The sequence below is a fragment of the Anguilla anguilla genome, chromosome 5, assembly GCF_013347855.1.
Source record: "Anguilla anguilla isolate fAngAng1 chromosome 5, fAngAng1.pri, whole genome shotgun sequence".
NCBI classification, from domain to species: Eukaryota; Metazoa; Chordata; class Actinopteri; order Anguilliformes; family Anguillidae; genus Anguilla; species Anguilla anguilla.
Genome location: NC_049205.1, coordinates 8,955,544 through 8,975,530, shown reverse-complemented (window position 1 = coordinate 8,975,530; position 19,987 = coordinate 8,955,544). Strand labels below are relative to the sequence as shown.

General features: G+C 44.3%; 2 protein-coding genes across 2 annotated transcripts; one reads left to right on the top strand and one right to left on the bottom strand.

Annotated features, from left to right (window-relative positions):
- Nucleotides 1-1,493: 1,493 nt before the first annotated feature.
- On the bottom strand, nt 1,494-11,365 carry patl1 (PAT1 homolog 1, processing body mRNA decay factor). The gene is made up of 18 exons (XM_035419021.1): nt 11,220-11,365; nt 9,845-9,947; nt 9,250-9,623; nt 8,839-8,919; nt 8,036-8,236; nt 7,454-7,555; nt 6,931-7,017; nt 6,561-6,757; nt 6,013-6,157; nt 5,392-5,509; nt 4,835-4,932; nt 4,558-4,617; nt 4,302-4,447; nt 3,436-3,595; nt 3,209-3,334; nt 2,541-2,632; nt 2,153-2,302; nt 1,494-1,882 (listed from the first exon to the last, which is right to left on the bottom strand). Exons 1-18 carry the CDS (start codon nt 11,232-11,234, stop codon nt 1,861-1,863), a joined length of 2,277 nt encoding a protein of 758 aa, XP_035274912.1. The 5' UTR covers nt 11,235-11,365; the 3' UTR covers nt 1,494-1,860.
- Nucleotides 11,366-15,444: 4,079 nt separating this feature from the next.
- Nucleotides 15,445-19,563, top strand: LOC118227508. The gene is made up of 2 exons (XM_035418045.1): nt 15,445-16,765; nt 19,499-19,563. Exons 1-2 carry the CDS (start codon nt 15,535-15,537, stop codon nt 19,561-19,563), a joined length of 1,296 nt encoding a protein of 431 aa, XP_035273936.1. The 5' UTR covers nt 15,445-15,534.
- The last annotated feature ends 424 nt before the right edge of the window (nt 19,564-19,987 follow it).

Genomic DNA, 19,987 nt, shown 5'->3' with positions numbered 1-19,987 from the left:
CCACCACTGGGGAGCTAGGGTGGAGAAGCTCTGCGGTAGGGACGAGCGAGAACCCTATACCTGGGTGGCAGGGGGTGCAGGCGCCCTGCTGCCACAGAGAGGAGCGGTTGAGCAGGCGTGTAGAATTGAATTATGTCCTGTAAGTAGACGGGGGCCGTCCTGTTGGCTGCAGTATAGGCAAGTCAGGACTTTGAACCTGATCCTGGCAGCGACTGGTAGCCAGTGGAGTGACCTCAGCAGAAGGTCACATTTTCTATCTACTGACTTTTGACAAGTCAAAATAATAATTGAATATATCTATAAATGTATTCTGACTAGTCAGAATGATAATTTGAAGATATCTACAAAATAAGATCAATTCGAGATATCTCCACTTTAGTTTTGACTAGTCATAACTGCAGTTCAAGATATGAACAATTGTATTTTGACTAGTAATATCTTAGTTTCAGATATCAAAAAAGAGTATTTAGATATCATGAGGAATTAAAGATATCTTTAATTGAAATTATGACTAGTCAGAACTAATGTGGGGATATCTCTCATCTGAGTTATGACTAGTCATAATTGAAATAGGGATATCTGGAATTCAAGGTTTGGATAGTCAAAACTGAATTGGAGATATCTATAATTGGTGTTTCCATACAACTGAATGGCAAAAGTAACTTAAATCTTAACAGTCAAAATACCTTTAATGTGAATCCGGTCACACTATTAAATGTTAAAAGGGCTTGGCATACGCTCTTGAATCATTACAATGTGAAACCAACCAGGCTAAATGGAAAATGATACAAATGTAACAATTAGCTGAACTCGGGTGCAGACTTTAGCAAACGAGCTAGGTGTAGAAACAGAGCGGATCAGAGCGACTTTGACAAGGGCCAAATTGTGATGGCCAGACGACTGTGTCAGAGCATCTCCAAAACGGCAGGTCTCGTGGGGTGTTCCCGGTATGCAGCTGTCAGTACCTACCAAAAGTGGTCCAAAAGTGGGCGCCCAAGGCCCATTGGTGCGCGTGGGGCGCGAAGGCTAGCCCGTCTGGTCCGATCCCACAGGAGAGCTACTGCAGCACAAATTGCTGAAAAAGTTAATGCTGGCTATGATAGACAGGTGTCAGAACACACAGCGCATCGCAGCTTGCTGCGTATGGGGCTGCGCAGCTGCAGGCCGGTCAGAGTGCCCATGCTGACCCCTGTCCACCGCCGAAAGCGCCTACAATGGGCAGGTGAATGAATGAATGAACGAATGAATGATTTAACTGGAAAACTCCACTCCTTTGTTTCTGTTGCAATGAACCAATACACTCTAATGACAATTTCCCAGCCATTTAGGCATTCTTTGCTTGCTAACATTATTCCTAAAGGGATGGACACCAAGACAGTTGCGTATCTTGTTCCAGAAGCGTGCATTAAGAAAGCACAGTTAGGTGTGTAGGTCAGTCTGGCAGTCTGTGGGGTAGCCCATTTTGTATGGTGACAGATTGACAAAAGAGACTGTTCAACTTTATACAATAGAAATAATTTTAATTCCATAACGGGCATCATGTTAACAAGATTTTTTTAAAAATGTGACTTTCTTCCATTTTAATCTTATCACTCTTCGCACAGGCTGGCTAGAATGAGGGCACGCACGCACACTCACACACACACCCATACACGCATACATACACACACAGGTAAGCACGCACGCAAGCACACCTAATAAACGTAAGAAAAAAAAGTGACAGACATTTCTTGCAGGATTAAAATCTGTATCAACCAAATAATCCCTCCCACATTCGCTCAGACAGGAACACACACACACACACACAAATGCACAGTCGGCCACTCTTCAATGGGGTATTCTTGATGCGTGAACCAAATTCTACCTAGACAGAGCCGAGATCCTGTCAGAGAGACAGAGGGGAAAAAAGAGAGATGTGTTAACAATGCCTGCTATGTACCCAAGTGTGCGTACAAGGTGGAGCTGCTTACATAAGCATCTTAACAGAGTCAGTCTATGGGCATGTGTGTGTGTGTGTATATTTAAATATATCTCAGCCTTAGAATCTGTAGAAATCTTCTCATCCTAATGTTTTAATCTCATCTTGCTGGTGCAAGCACCATAGACGAGAGACGTGGACAGGACGGCACGCACGCGCGGCAGTCAGACTCACTGTAGTTTCTCCTGCAGCAGCTCCAGGCGCTGTCGGTCTACGTAGCGAGAGAAGAGAGAGAGGAGGTTGGGAGGGGTGAAGAGCGGAGGAGAGAGAGAGGAGGGAGGGACGTTCAACAGCTCCCTGGTCACAGAGAACACCAACTCTGTCCTGAAAGATAGAGAGATAAGACAGCCAAAGAGGAAGGAGAGTGAGATAGAGACAGATAGAGGGAGAGAGAGAGAGATAGAGAGAGAGTGAGAGAGATAGAGAGAGAGTGAGAGAGAGAAAGAGAGAGACATGTGAGTATAGACTCCATTTTAACCTATACAGTCATTCTGTTGTATCCTGGACAACCAACGGTGTATAAAATGTATCAGGCCGCCGGTGGCCGACTGCGGCGGTTTACCATCGATTGTCGTCCATTAGCTGACAGTTGGGATCGGAGCTCTGCATCCTCTCGCCCTCGCTCAGAATCAGGTAAAGCAGCGTCACGCCAAACTGAGGGGGGGGGGAGAGAGAGAGAGAGAGACACAGTAACCGTCTGCCAGAGGCGTTTACCAATCTGTGGCTATCGATGGTGTGCGCTACATATGGCAGCTGTTGCCCAGTCTTTAATATGCAGTGCAGCTGGGTTCTGCTTGAGCCTGTAAGGCGCACTGAGAACAAGGCAGTTCTTTTATGGTGTACTGTGGGTAATAACATAGGTAATGATAAACTATTTATGTAGCACCTTTCATACAGTAAGATAACACAAAGTGCTTTAGAGAAATAAAGATCAAATAAAACAGCGAGATGCAGTAGTCTTTCATAAGGGTTAAAAAAACAGATATATACCAGAAATAAGAAAAAGATAAAACTGCAATGATATCCCATTAAACATTTATTATACAGTTATGTTTTCATTAATTTCACTAATTATGAATGTTTATTTATTTTTGATGATTTCGTATTCATGCTAAGGCTCGTGTGTAAAACAGATTCCCTTTGGGGCAATAACGTTTTCATCAATTCATTCAAAATACGGTTGAGTAGTGTACCATGGGTAATGTAGTTGTAGAGCGCATGGCTCTTTACCTTGTTTTGCAGCACACGGGGGAGCTGGCCTTCGGTGCCCTGGAGCTCCTGCAGCAGGTCTGTGAGGGCCGAGCTGGAGAGAGACTGGATGACCACAGCGACCGGCTCCACCAGCCAGCACAGCACCTGGGCAGGCCGGAGAAATGTGCACCGTCATGGGACTGCCACTACAGCCCCCCCCCCCCCCCCCCCCCCACCACCCCCTTCAGACTGTGACGGCACCGCACCTGGTCTTGCTTGTCCTTCTTAGCCAGCGCCGGCATGTTTCGGGCGATCGCCATGACGACGGCGGCAGCCTGCGGCGGGGGCAGGAAGGGGAGGAGCCGGGAGACGAGCCTCTTCCCTTTCCTCACGGACATGATCATCAGACACTGCTCGTCGCTCACTCTGGGGGAGGGGAAAGCACAAACAGAAATGAACTGTTGTGGTGTCACACTACTGACTATAAAAGCTTTGACGACATGCATTTTAAGATAAATCAATCCAACGTAGAACTTAAATACTGTAAAATTCAAAGAGGCAAGAAAGCTAACGGGTGAAAAAGCAAAGAGAAAGATTCGGGGGCAGAGGAAAGCACATTCAGAAACTCAACTGCAAAAGGCAGAATGCTACAAAGCCTATTCAAGGATAGTAACTCAAAATGATAAGATGAGAACCTACTCATCTAGTGTCCAGAACACCCTCTCAGTGAGAGGGTCTCTAAAATGTACCACACTCCCCCTCTCCACAAGCACCATGTGCAGCTACAGCATCTCCCCCTCTCCTACCCTCTCTCTCTCATCGCTGTGTACAACAGAGTGGTCTCCCTCCCATCTTCTATCCTCTCCCTCAGCACATCAACACTGTATACAACTGAATGGACTCTCCCCATATTATTCTACCCTTTCTCTGTGTTGTGTACAACTGACAGGTCTCTCCCCTGTCATCTCCTACTCTCTGTCTCAGTGTTGTGTACAACTGAATGGTCTCTCCCCCATCTTCTGCTACCCTCTCTGTGTTGTGTACAACTGCATGGTCATCATCTCCTCTCTCCCCCAGCTGAAAGGTCTCTCCCGTCTTCTCCCCAACAGGGTGTACAGCTGACAGGTCTCACCTGTCGTCCCACTCCCTCTCTCTCAGCGTGTTGTACAGCTGCAGGGTGTGCGTCTTGTGCTGCTCCAGCAGAGCTTCCCTCTGCTCCTCCGGCGTCTGGATGAACTTCTTCTCAAAGTCCTGCACCTCTAACAACAGGCTGTACATCTGAATGTGGGGGGCGGGGGGGGGGAGGGGGCAAGCAGTGGGATTACTGGATGACATGGGGACAGATTCAATTCCACTGAAGTGGGCTTCTGGACTGTACCCTCTCTTACCTTCTCCACGGTGTACAGGATCTGTCTACGCTTGTTCCAGACCTGCTTCTCTCTCTTCTCCTGGGGACAACACAGGGACCGGTTAGAGCGAGAGAAATCCTCCCAGGAGACGGTGACAGTCATCGAGAAGACATGAGCAAGAGAGAACGGTCAGAGAGGGAATGACAAAACGGTGAGGAGAAAGAGCACTATTAAGAGTGTGCGTGGGTGAGTGAACCTGAGGAGGAAAAGGAAGGAGTGATGATCCCAAAAACATGAACAAAGAGAGAGGCGTCACCTCATCATCAGTTCGGCTGGTCACTACAGCATCAATCATTTTCCTGGGGTTGTTCACACTAGATACGGTCAACTTCCCCAGGGAGCCAGCAAACTGCACTGTGGGATGCAGAGAACACTGCACTGTAACAAGCAAGTCCATTAAAAGCACCTACACACACCCGCAGCTCACACACTCACGCACTCACTCACTCACTCACACACTCACGCACACACCCTAATCAAGCAAACTGCCACACAGATTGCTGCAGTCTTCTACATTTGCTTTTACCTTCCGTATTTTCTCTCAATACTTTTTACCGTCTTCATTTCTTATTTGTTCTTAAATATTTTTTTTACGTTTTATTTTATTCGGTCGCTGTCTTTGCTTCTTTGTGAAGCACTTTGTAGCTTTTGTTTGGATCAGTGCAATATAAATAGAGATCTATTATTATTATTTATCATCAGATGACTAGTACTACAGCTGTCATTGGCCGATACCAGGTTTGCTTTCCCGTCAGGGCATCCTCAGATGTGATTGGCAGTACACGTGCAGGGCGGGGCAGCAGAGCGGATTACCTGGCTTGTAGGCGTGCTCCAGTTTGGCCACCTGCGGAGTGATGAGTTTGGTAGTGTGCTCCTTCCGGCTGCTGTCCCGATCCCGCTCTTGCCTCTTCTCCATCTTCTCGTAGTAATTCTGCGCGGCAAGACATCGATTAAAAACCCAACCACCGCCCGCCACCTGCGCCCGCCGCACGGCCCGGCAGAGCAGCGGTCGCCCGTAACGCAGGGGCACGCGGGCGCTTAAATGCACGCGACGCCACAAAGGGGCACGGCAGCGCATTTCCTCCCTCCCTCTGGCGGCTATGCTGCACTAGCCGTTCGCTAGCCAGCAGAGGCAGCCTAAGCCATGTGCAGTGGGACGGCGGACCCCTGAGCAGTTTGTTCAAAACACAACGGCTACCATGCTGCCCACAGCACAGCGGCTATGCCGAACTAGCCGTTCACCAGCCAGCTGGGGCAGCCTTAGCCGTGTGCGATGGGACGGCTGACCTCTGAGCAGTTAGTTCAAAACACAACGGCTGGCGTGCTCCCTAGCCACAGCGGCTATGCTGAGCTAGCCATTCACCAGCCAGCAGGGGCAGCTGTGTGCAATGGGAGGTGGGGCGGTAACCCCTGAGCAGCTGGCTCCATGCCCACCTGGTAATAGTAGTCATCCAGGTAAGGGTCAGTGCTCTGCAGCTGCATCATCTGAATGCGGGCCACCCAGTCCTTCTCCCGCTGCGTCATCAGGTTACTGTAGGGGTCCCTGATCCGCCTGTCGCCAACTCTGCCCCCTCTGTCACTGAGGGGGGAGGGGGGGTGTGACGGAAAAAGAGAGAAAAGGGGGGAAACGGAGTGAGTAAGGCCTGGATATGATCTTACCCCCACAGACGTTGCCTTTATTTCTGCAGAAGTGTTAATTTCACAGTATATAGTGTATGTCGTATGTAAAAAATTTGCATTATTAATAGGGCTATGGACTGATTGAATTGTGCGTTTCATATGGTTCAAAAAGCCAAACGTCAGGTCTGATCAATTTCCTGTCGCCATAGTAACTATGCACACAAAACCTGTTTAAAGAGCATGCGAGGATGCTTTATGTATAGTGACAAAGAAAGACATAACAAGCATCACCAGTTAGACAAACGGACACACAAGCTCAATCACAATAATACACATGCACGCACACACACACACAGGCTCACCCTCTGCTCTGTAGCCTCTGAGTCAGCATTCTCCGATGCTGAGGGTGGAGGTGGGTGGTGTTGTGGCGAACTATATTGTGATTCGGGGGGACATGGGGTCCAACCCTGGGAGGGGGCTGCCCGAAAAATGGCCTGAACCCCCCACCACCCCCAGGCAAGAGGGGAGGAGCAGGACCACCCCTGGGGAAGCCCCCCACCTGGTGGGGATAGGGAGAGATAGAGAGAGAATGAGTGAATGTACTGATAGGGACAACAGACTCAATTATAACCTTTACAGTCATTCCACGGTACATGGAGGGAGTGAGAGTGTGAGAGAGAGAGAGGGAGAGAGAGAGTTAGCGGCAGGTGGACAGAACGGCGAGTGTCTTACCTGAGAGCTGAGCAGCTGGGCGCGCTGGATCTGGGACAGCACGGGGCCCACTCCGGCCGAAAACGGGGGTCTGCAGAGGGGAGAGTTCTGGAACAGGGAGACGTGGACACTCGTGACCAATCACAACCGACCCACACAAAATCCAATGGAAATCCACCGGCATCCCAAACACAGAAATTTACCAATGAGCAACTCAAAGACGTCTTTCTGAGCTGCATTTAAAGCACAATTTGCACAAATGGCTTCCCGGTTGAGCACTAGATGGGGTGGGAGAATGCCAGACAGTATTGAGGGTCAGACAGAAGCACTGCAGGCGTTTTCTCTTTTCTTAGGATATGTCGACAATCAGAAAAATATTAAATTAAGCCCGGCCTTATTGTTCAAGTGAAAAGGCCGGTATATAAAGAAGTACGACACAAGCCTGTAAAATACACAGTGATGTGGTGATGTAAAGCAGATTAATCATGATGGTCAGGAATTTGAAGGGGAAGGACAGGGAGGGAGGAAGGAAGGAGACACTCACAGCGATGTTGAGCAAGGTGTTGGGGGACAGGCGGTCGGGGAAGGGAGGGGGGTATCGGTGCTGGACTGGGGCTCTTACATGTACTGCAGTGGGGCAGTGGAGCTGAAACAGACAAGAGAGGCAGGGATGCACTCACCACTAATACCACACTAGACAGAGGAAGGGTCAATAAGCACACCACAACAGCATTACAACTATACAGCAGGAACATACGTAACATTACTATATAGAGGATACTACACCATCAAAGCTAATACGGACAGATGTGTTATACATCACTAACACACACCTATGTGTAAGTGAACAACGTGTCTGCTCGCCTGTGTGTGCGGGAGGCTACAGACATCCATCATGGCATGCACCAGTTTAGGTATAACATACTCTCCCTAGAAAACTTACAATAAAATCATAAAGGCTTTGGCACTTCATCACAGCTCAAAAGCTTAGACTTTCTATTAACTTCAACCGATTGCTTCATCAGTAAGTAAAAGCAATCTCAATCCTTCCCTCTGTTCTTTTCACAATATTAAGGATGAGTTTGCATTTCTCACTAAACATGAAAGCAGGAATGGGGGCACTGACCTGTTGATTGAGTGCATGGCTCATTGGCTGTTTGGGAGGGGTTCCAATGGGCACCGCCCTCACAGGCGGGCTACCTATCACAGGCGAAGAAGAACGAGGGGGTGGGACTCGCTCTGACAGGTCCCGGCTTTCGTCGCTTCTGATTTGTGGGGGACGCTTGGGCAGACCCACCTCCTTGATGATGGACATGAGCGGGCTGTCCTGGAAGTGAAAGACGACTCTCAGCGGGAAGCAGCCTTTTCCATGTTTTGTTTCACACTTCACGGTTTATTAGAAGAGTAGCCAACCCTGATCCGAAAGAGCCCTGCATTATGCTGACTTCTATTCCAAACTGAATTACAATTCCTGAAGTATAAAGAGTTGTTCGTGGCTTTCAAATAAAATTCACATTTAATGTACAATGATGGATGATAACCCTCTTAAAGCCACATTTTGTCAGAAACCGACACGAAGAATGAGCCCCATTAAATGATACTATTAGACTTAATCAAACAGATCCGTTATCAAACAACTGAAGCTTTAATTTCCTGCAAGGTGCAACGAAAATTACTCCTTTTTAAAGACATTTTGTATTTTGATCACCTGATCAAGTACAGTCAGTACAGTCCTAACAACAAAGAGGTTAACACTGTTTCTAAAAACTAAATTAATCAAGATATCGATGGAAATGAATACCAGGAGTTCACAGTTCCCTAGGACCAAGACCTCTGGTCTACTCATACGCTTTAATGCTGTATTGTTAAAAGCAGAAAGAGCAGCCATTAAACTGAAAACTGAGGGTGACTCAGGAACTACACAGTTACCTCCATGTGAGTACCAAGTCCAGGGGTGACACTGACAGGCCCAAAGCCCATACTGTTCTCCCAAATACTGTGAGAGTTCATCTGAGAGGGGGAAAGACATAAGCAGAGAGGGAGAGGCTTTGGTTTATGGAATGGGATTATATTTTCTAATGAGTATTGTCAACACACACAGACACAAATTATTCCAGAGATGGACTAGGGAAAACCACTCCATTCCCACTGAAGCAGAAGAGCAAGGCTGGCTCTTTATATCCTTCTTCTCTTGCTATAGGTGGCTACCGTTACTAGAAGTGATCAATTACAAATCAAACTGTAGATCTACACTGCTTTAATTGATTATACTCTCACTGCAGACCAGAGCAAAGACGGCGCAGTGAACACAACTCGCACGCCCCGCCCCTGCCGACCCACCTGAAGGGGCGCCGTCCCGCGCCGCAGCAGGTGCTGGTGTTGTTGGTAGCCAAGCAGAGGGTGCGGAGGGCCTGGTAGGGTGGAGGGAGGGGGCTGCTGGTGCGTGGGCAGGGGCATGCGGACTCTGTCGGGCTCGGCCGCGCCCACCCCAGCGATGGCGGGGTCCGTCCCCAGGATGAGCCGGGCGAGAGATTCGGCCAAGTCCCCGCCCCCCCTCTCCTCCAGCCCCGGAGGGGGCAGGGAAGAGGGAGGGGGGATGCTTCTGGGGGCAGGAGGGAGGGGCGCAGAGGATACGTCCCCGCCGCCCCCCACCACGTCCCGCACTCGCTCATCCAACTCAGCCAGACGCGCATGTTCCTCCTGCCAGTCATCATCTGAGAGAGAGAGAGAGAGAGAGAGAGACTGGTTTTATACAATTTTTAGCCAATCCTTTATTTCTGACGGGAAGAGTTTGAATGGGAAAGAAAGCACAGTAACAAGCCTTACGCTGTATTATCTGAAGATGGTTAACCTTTTTCACATGCTTTTAACCTGAAGAGGGACTGCTAGGGATAGGGACCCAAACACGAGCCTACAGATGTGGAGTGGGCCTTACCTATTGCTCCGGCTCCAAAGGTATCATCATTGAACTGGTCGATCTCATCTTCCTCTTCCACCAGCCCCTCTTCCTCCTCAAGCGTGCAGTCTTCATCCAGGGACTAGGGGACCAAAACGAAAAGGCGAAAAACACTTTTATTTGGTAATAAATTAAACTACATTTCCCGACAGGTCAAATTTAGTTTAATTTGCCACCGGTGTTATCACGACGAAACAGCCCGAGTATTCTTGAGGGTGGTTAGATTCAGTCTGAGTACGTGTCAGCGCTCTAGAAGAGCACAGCAATCCTACAGGTTCATGCAGCCCAGTTAGGTAAGGTGAGTTAGCTAACGACAAACAAAACTAGCATCACGAAAGACGGCCGTCCTTGACAGCCAGCTGTCTCCGGCGATAAGACCATACATTTCTTTGGGGTTTTATCAAAGTTCCCAGATCAGATACGTACCCGCATTTGGAATAGCCCTGCTAACACCGTCAACCTTGGAGACCAGCGAAGGTTGCACTAGTTTATTTTATTTTATTTATTTATTGTAATAAATAGAAATTATTATAAAAACCTAAACTTGCAAGCAAACTGACTGCCTTGCTATCCCAATTTTGTTCCCACTTAATAAAAACGCCTTTCAAGCGAAATGAAGTAGCTGCACTATCTAGTTAAAAGAAAATAAAACAATGTCTCTAACACTTAGCTAAATAGTTAACTAGCAGTGCAAGTGACGCTAAAGCAGTCATTTAACTGTTACCAGTCTAGCTAGCTAGAAGGCAATTAAATAACGTCAGCCCGTTTTGTTTCGTATGTTAGCCAGCTATGTTCAAATAAAGTAATATTAAAGGCTTTGGTCTTTCACTTTCATTTTGTTCTAAATATTAACATTGCATTTATACTGCTCAAATAGTAAACGGCTATAGATGGAGTCTCACGTTACACAAGCCGCGCTTTTCCCTGGGTTAGAAAAGATAGCCAGCTAATGTTAGCTATCAAAGTAGATGAGCGCATTTCGTCTCAGAGCTGTTTATTAATATTGGATACACTAACGTACTCCGATCATCGTTAGTATCGAACTATCCAGAAAATAAATACACGTCGTAACGAACCATAATAGCTTAATCTTTTAAACGAAGCCAAATACCCAGTTACATGTGCACACATTTGAAACATAGATGGCCCCGGCCTCACTGCTCTGGCGAGGGGAAGATTGACACGGAAACGCCGGTGCTTTAGGCCGCAAGTAAGAATTTATTCTAGTGATGCCTGTAAACAATACCCCGTTTCCCTCCCAACATCCCCATATAGGCCTGAGTAAAGACGGTACATAGGGTAACGCTCTTAAATACATTTACAAATAGGGTTAGCTACTACAAGCTGCCATTACCTGAAAACGGAACATGTATCTCGAATCCGGGATAGGTAAAATGCTTGGCTAGGTTTTTCCCCAGAGTCACAGCAGCGAGGCGCCGCGCAAACTACGCAGCGATGAGGAGTTCTGTGAGCGCGCCACTGTGTGGACGCGCGCCTAAATTGAGGGCGAGGTTTTGGAAGCGGTGTATAATATAAAAGATATATATGCCTGAAAGTTTCCACCTATGGCCCAGTGTTCTGCTGATACATAATCAAAATTCTTGTTCACTTCGTTAGTCTTTCTTGAATGTAAAACTATCAAATATATCAAATCTTCCTATAGCAACCACAAATACATTTACCGCACCCTGAAGTTTACATATATTTCCCCTTGGATTTCACAATGTAGTTCACCTTATCAAAACGCACAAATATGTTGTTTTTATGTATTGTGCATTCCATAATCTGCTGAACCCTAAACAAAATGGCATGCACTTTACACTGGGAAAGTACTGAATAACACAACTATTTTAAATATTTACCACTCCAGGTAATATACTAGGCACACTAACATAAATCAATTGAATTAGGCTACTTGGCCCATCTGACAAATTAATAAGCTATTATTAGTAGTAGTAGTAGTAGTAGTAGTAGGAGTATTAGACGAAGATACATTCTCTTGCAATTCCTTTAAAATCCTCTTGGTGGAGTACAGGATTATTCATTTTTGATGAATAATTTATGATTTTTCTGAATCAGTTCATGAAGTAAAATAAACAATTTAAAATATACTTTGATGGAAGGCTAAGAATCAGAACAATCCAAGGAATTCCAACACTTTACTGTTACAGTTACAGGCTGGAACCAGCACCACAAATCTACATGATTTTATTTTTGGGATACAGTAAACACATAACACTCAAATTAGTCCTTTATTTCCAAAAAGCAGGTCATGGCATAATTCTTTATTAAGGAAAAGAAAATCAAATCATGGCTTCCTACCTTCAAACAAAAACATATAATCAACCTTTTTATGAATATTCTGGGATACATTATATACATTTTTCAGCCCTCAGTTTCTCTGTCTGTCTACATATTTGGAAACATTTTTTTGAAAAGCTTCGGAGGCTGGTTGTAAACTAAAAAAAAAAAATCAAAATCAAAATCAAAATCAAAAAAAGAGTCTTTTGCCCAAACTCTGCACTTGAATTAACAGCAGGAAAATCATTATTAGATCTTTATTTCTCAGAAATGTATTGACAGTTCAAATGGTTGAGAGATGTGCTATCCTGTTCCATTCATTTGTTCTCACTCAATCCCTCAATCAAGAATTCATTTATACCCATCTTGCTGAAGTCCTGAAACATACAGTATATCACATTATTATGAAAAGGCAATAGATTATTTGTACTTTAGCAGCAGATCGGGGTGCAGTTGTAATAGAACAGTGTTAAATACTTGTAACTGTGCTATAACTATTCTTGCATAATTAATGTACAACAGTACCATTACATGTGGTATAACTGCTGTTATAACACAATGTGGAGAAGCACATATGTACTACATCTCTATGGCAATTGGTGCTAGGAAAACAGAAAACAACAAACAAATGTTTTTTTTTTTTTTTTCAGGAAGTGGTATCACCTATTTAATCTGAACACAGGTGCAATACCCGAGATTTGTTGTGTAAGCATCAAGCCTATGCATACCTGACAAGAGACTCATCCATTAGGTGGGAAACGGAAACTATGTTCTTCAGAACTTGAGGACTGGCATGTGAGAATCCTTACCCCCACTCCTGGGTCCATTGCCTTTTTTCATTTTTCATTCATTGTCATGCATCATAAAAATGACCATCCCATATGGGGTTATATACCATTATTTATTTAAAAAACAAAAAAAACAAATCTAATGTGGAGTAAAAGTATTGTGCTGTTTGGGGCAGATTTTTAGTTGGTTTTTTTATTTTTATTTTTTTTGTAATTTGACAAAGATTTTACTGCCCAGTACCTAGTAACTAGATCGTACTAGTTTATGATTCTGTGGATAGTATTAAGAGAAATCCGAGGATCTACTTTTATAAATTAGATTTTCCTTAGGAACAATTTTTACTTATTTTAGCTTTCAAATTATTTTATCTTTTGTTCTCAGTATTTTTTTATTATTAATTATATATATATATATATATATATATATATATATATACAGTATATATTCTACCATTTTATTTTTTGTTTTCTTGTTTTTACTTCTGACTCTTTTTCTGTAACGCACATTTGAATGGCACTGAAGTGTTTGAAATGTGCTAAATAAATAAAGTTTATAATTCTATTATATTTATTATTACACACAAAACCATATCCTGAAACCAATATCATGCCGTTTTTCATTCTGCACTCTGCCACCACTCTTTTTGTACTTATAAAAGTAATGCTCTTAAATACATGGACAAACAGGGTTAGTAATGTTAGTAAAAGCTCCCATTACCTGGAAAGAGAACATGTACATATGTTCAGTTTGGGGGAGATTATATAGTTTGGCGACATCAAACTCAGTCCTCCAGAGTCCCCCATGGGAGCCCAGAAATTGAAGCATTAACACACAAAGTACTACCTTGCACAAAGAACAACGACAAAAATCAATTTTCTTTCATTTTTTTTTTTTTTTTTTAAAGAAAGTTATTGTCTCGCGGAAATAATCAGAATAAAACCTGTCCTGCTTGAACCTGACTTGATTTCAGATTGGATTGGCTCGTTGCCAGTCCCTACTTAGGGGCGTGCTAAAAACAGCACAACCTGTGTGCTTGTAGCCTGAGAGACACACAACAAATCTGTGCATCATAACACTGCATTCAAAACAGCCTGTTGCTTTGTCAGTGCCGGTACAACAGTAGAACTGTTGCTGTGCGAACTCATCGAGAGACAGGACTCGTCCTTCAAGAATAGGTAATTCATTCAAATTTTCCATTTCATACTCACATCTCTCTTTCTCTCCCCACTCCCCCCCCCCCCCCCCCCCCCCAGTCTGTGTATGCATAATATTATAATATTCCTGGTAGTAGCTGTACCCATTATAGTAGTACAGTAGCTGTGTGTTCTATAATGTATAATCGTGTTCAAGTGTGTTCAAGAGTATCTGATTATGAGATAAAGTGACTGTTGCAATGATTGCCATTTTGTTAGGTAGTTGTACAATAGTCATAGTATAGTATTTCACACCTCGGGTAATGACTAAAACCTGTTTTCCCACACGTTCAAGAATGAAGTGAGAACATAATTTGATAGTAACCTCTACGTCAACTCTTGCTTGGGAAGTGAAAGTTCATGTTCTCCGCTGTCTGTTATCTTTATATGCTGCTTCTCTTTGCTGTTCCAGCCCATTATACTCATCAGAAGTTATTCCTGTTTCAAGAACAGTAAGGGCAGGGGTTAGAACTACAATTGAATTACCATAATCTTTAGTGATGTATAGTGGTGTGGTCCAGAAGTATTACTTTGCATTTACGGGTGTTCTCACTGAATCAGGTGAAGACGCTTGGTGACTCGATGGACCTCCAAGCTGTCCACTTAATGGGTAGTACTATGCAAAGTAATACGTATAGTTAGTATAGCTGGGTTTTGTCGGATAGATGCCTCTATGGGATCAATATGAACAAGTGACATAGCCTATCACAGAACACTGCCGGAACCTGATTGGATAGATTCTGGGTGGTCCTTGGTTTTGGCTCCCCATTATCAAAACAGAACAATATGGCAGAGCATTGATAAACTTTCTCTTTTTCCACTGAAACTGTTTACTAAAACATATTTCTGTGAACATTTTATATGAGAAATAGGCAATGCAGTTGCTGAATCTTGGTTCATATTTGGTCTGCAACACCAAGTTTGCAAGTTTTATTTGAGAGCCAGAGCAAGCTACGTTGTACAATTGCATAGAACAAGGAAGCACTACATTCTATGCAAATACAGAACCGGTGATGGCACCATGCCACTCACAAGACTGCTTCCTTCATGTACCATGCAGCCTGTCCATAGAAAATGAATAGCATACATCAAGTGCCAGATTCAGTGATAACGCCCCATTACAGTCACTCAGAAAAGGAAAAAAATATTTCTGTGAAATTATTTACTCTCTCAGCAGATTATCCGGTTGAGGATGAGGATTTCCTCATAGGTATTGAAGCCGAAGGCCCTCAGGTCCAATATTGTGAGGAGGCGGCTATGATTCCCGAGCTGATGACAGTGAAGGACCTCAGGAAGGTAACATTTGGACGCAGGCCCCCCCGACATGGACTCAAGCTCCTACACTGGTTCTCCACCGAGGCCGTGGAGTTTAATTATGACGGAGAGATGGAGTTGCAGTGCGACCCAGACAATGGGGATTACGGATTCCATCACTACGGAAACTTCGAGGATCTCCTCCCTCGGGGTGAGACATACTTTGAAGTGGGAAACCTGAACTCGTTGTACCACCATGGAGCCCAGGACCTGCCCGCCTATGTGAGAGAGGCCTATGGCAGCCAGAAAAACTGCTACGAACGAAACAAGGACCGCATCATTATCAGCCTGGACAGAGCATCGAGACTGATAGGGGAAGTCTACATCACAGAGCACAGATTCGGTCTGAGCGACTTCAGTGAGGAAGGAACCTTTTTCCTCAGCCCTGACATCATCAGGGAAGCAGGGGACATGCAGCTGATGGACTTCCTGACATGCGCTGGATTCCTTTTCCCTGTGAATCTGGGGGTGGACCTTCGGGAAAGTTCCTTTTCGTCCGACAGCTCCCTCGACAGCGATGAGACTGATGATGAGGGGCAGGATGACAGCTGTGGATCTGAAGAGTGGGAAGGGCCAGATAGCAATGCATCCTCAGGGTGGGGGGTGTCTATCAGATGGGCACCCAGCCCTGGAGAGGTGTGTTCTAGTCCACCTGCAAATACAAACTGCATGAACCCCCCTGACCACCTGCTGGTTCAAAACACACTCTCCCACGAATTGCCCGGGGCTCAGCGGGAAGTTCAGAAACAGCCATCTTTCCAGGATTCTAAAGCTGATCCAACATTAGTGGAACTACTCCCTTGCAAACAGTTTATTGCTGATTCAAATGTAAACCAGCCTGGTTCTGGGCCCACACCTTTGAACCAACTACTCTTTCAGCAGTCTGATCTTCAGAACCACCCATCTCGCCCACTGCTTTATTCAGACGTAAAGCCTCAGAACAAAAACTTTTTTCTGCATCCTGACCCTGATACTAAACCACCAAACCAAATGTCTTACCAGGAACCTGCTAGTGATCCAAAACTACAGAGTCAGCCCCCTTACCAAAATGATGGTTTTGATTCAAAATGTGAAAACCACCTCTTCAGCACGCTGCCTGTGCCTCACCCAGAACCTCAGAACACAGGATACCAGCAAGATTCTGCAACCGGTGTTGGAATTCCCCATGGTCCAGACCACAAACAGGAGATTATGGACGATGCAGTAGTGATGAACTATTTCATCAATCAAGAGGATGTTGTACCTCTTGTCGTAATTGTGATGGTTGTTATAATACTGCTAGTTTTTTCGTTCATAACCCTTGGCTTTATTATCATTGTATCCTTGTGTGTGGAAACAGACTGCAACCCGAAGTGGGAGTTGGAGAGGTTTTACCTTGTCTTGTCCAACCTAGCTCTTGAAGAGTTAGAACCTCAGGACCTTACAGTGCTTCATATCAAAAAGAAAAGGAAGAAAATGAAAAAGGGGAAAAGGAAGCAATTTTGTTTCCAACACGTGAGGATGACTCTTTAATGGTTGAATGGATTGCGATGAATGACTCTTTAATGGTTGAAGATGAAAACTTATCAAAATAATGGTTCCGCTTCAAAAACTTCAAAAGTAAGCTAAAAGCATGCACTCTATAGCGCCGCCTTCAGGCAAGGCACATTTAGTGCATTTTGGTTTGTTTTTTTTACCATAACTGGTATTCTTTGGTCTAAATTAAAATGTGGTGTCTGTCCATCTAGTAAAGAGGGCTGAACAAGACTTACACAGTCTGCCATGTGTCATTTTCCTTAATTTAAAATATATTTTATTCCACTGCCAAAATTAACTCCTCTGAAATTATGAGATTTTGCCAATGCTGCTTGGATTCCATTAATTGCCACTTGTGACTATATTGTTCTTTTTGCTTCTGTTCTGGTTTTGAATTTGGTTTTGACTTGCTTTTAAAACTTGTGCAATGAAAGTTGTCAAAGGAGCAAGCCCTAGGCCTGGTTCAGTTTAAAAATATTTTAAACAACTGTACACTGTGTTTAATTGCCTTCATTATGACTGCTGTTGTGAATGTGGAAAATCACCTGACTTCTAGAATGTTGAGGAACCGGTCTGGTTCCATGTTAACAAGGTCAGTCACATGCCAAGGCGAGAAATAGTAGCAGCTGGATTCGATCCAAAGGCTTGTCATAGAAAAGAATGCTGGTATTTTTCCCAATAAAAAAGAGAGATTGCCTACAGTGCATAGCGAACATATAAGTTGACCAGGTATGCGGATATATTTTGATATCTGAAAAAGTTCTATGCTACAGGTCCACCACCTCCACCCTTACTAATAAATATATCTCTGACTTTTTGCCCCCTCTTTATTAGATATATATTCATATTGTGAATTTGTACATAAAAATATTTATATATTGTATTTTGTACTTACAGGACAAAGTCTACCATATCTTGTTGGTGAAGTTTCCGTCTCTCTATAGTGAAGACAGGGACAGGGACATACATTTCATCATATGAAACATATATTTTTATTCATAAAACAATTATATGAATATATACCGTTTGTAACTGCAGTATATAAAATCTGTATTTTTTTCCGTACAAGAAAGCAATTACAGTGTCATGTTAATGAATGTCAATGTCAATTAATTAATCAAATTTCTCATCTCCTGAATTATCAGAATTGAAATAGAAATGACACACACCTCACAGAACATCCGTAATAACAGACGGCGTGTTGTGTACTGTTCACATAGACATGAAGTCAGACAGCATTTATTCCAGTATGGGCACTACCGAACATCCAAAGCAAGAGATCCTCACTAAGAGACTGCTAGATTCAATCTTGGGTGACAGCACTGGTGAACTGGACACATGCAATGAAACATCATCTACTCTCAGCTAAACATACTTACCTGGGAGACAGTTATAGTCAGGAGATGGTATGATGTCTAGCCATTGTGGGGGGGAAATGGCTAGACATCATATCCCTAGCAAATGCTCTCCACCAGCAAATTTGTCTTCAAAGGTAAAGAAATAATGGGTCCTCCTCAATATGGCCGCCATATTCTCATTGTCGAGATGAATAGCTTGGACTGCCCTTGGTAATAACAAATGAGAAGGGTCTGTAGCATTCGGTACGGTGGAAAACCAGATTCGTCTCAGCCACACCCACAGGTGCAGATGACACACATAACTAGGTTGTGTTAACTAATCAGTCCCGGTGCTTAAAGGTGTGTTCCTCTCCACGGAATGGGGCTGAAACCAGGTGCGGACGCCGAGAGAGTGCTTAAAGGTGTGTTCCTGTCCACGGTACGGGCTTGAAACCAGGTGTACACACCAAGAGAGTGTGTCCGTTTTTGGAGTTTTTGTTTGTAGTCGCATAGAAGGCATAAGGTGGAGCTGGAAAATGAAAAGTTGGCCCCTGAGACCAGCGGCAAGCTGAAAATCTGTCGCTGGGTTTTACTCTCTTTAGTCTTTGTTATTTTAGTTTGTTGTTTTTTGCCCAGAACCTGTGAGGGGGAAAGGTCAAAGTCTTTGCTTTTGTGTTGATGTGGATGCGTGCTGGTGTGGATCTCTCTATCTCCCTGTCTCTCTCTCTCTCCCTCCCAGGGGTGTCACACGGTGTGTGACAGAGCCATCGATTGAAACTGTCTGACTAAATCCACCCAAAAGATCATTGCAAAAAGAGAGGCACCTTCAGGAGAACAGAGGGAACAGGACCAATTGTGCATATGTGGCAGAGCAGGAGGGCTTTGAATAAAATAATGTTTACCTGGATGACCTTTCCTGCAGGAAGCACGTTCATCTTGTTCAGCCTGCCCTGGGGGTTTTAATGTATTACAGATATATACGTAATACATTCGTAAAAACATTAAAACCTCCATGGCAGGTTGGACAAGATGAACATGTTTCCTCCAAGAACAGTCATAGAATGAAATAATGTTTATATGGATGACTCTTCTTGCAGGAAGCATGTTCAGCCTGCCACAGGGGTTTTACCGTATTACTTATAAGTAAAAAAGATTTCCTGGAGCAGAAAGATCCACAGACTGAGCAAGTTCACTGAGTATACTGAGACTTAATACTGAATATACTATATCCCATGTTCGGTTATCCTGAATTTTCTCCAATAAAATTTTATACATTTCTTTTTTCAATTAAATTATTTTTGACGCCTGCAGCCGTTTTTAGGATTTCAGAAGTCCTCTTGTGAACCTGCCCCTGATCCATTGACTTTGCAGTAAGTTGATGCAAGAGACAGAAGCACACACAGTGACAAACAGTTACAATTAGAATTCTGTTACATGCAACTGTCATTTTTCATACACTGTAAGGTCATACAGGGGTCATGAACTGGACAGAGTGTCAACCCCACTCAAAGCCTCCATTTGGCAACCTAAGTCTGAACTAGGACCCAGTGCTAGGGAGACAACTGGGGCCCCGAGGGGAACCAGAGATTTCCTGTCCACTATTAATTTAACATCGATCCTTCTTGTAGACCGTCAGCAGTCGATTTGGCAATCAGCTAGGAAAACCGTTTTCT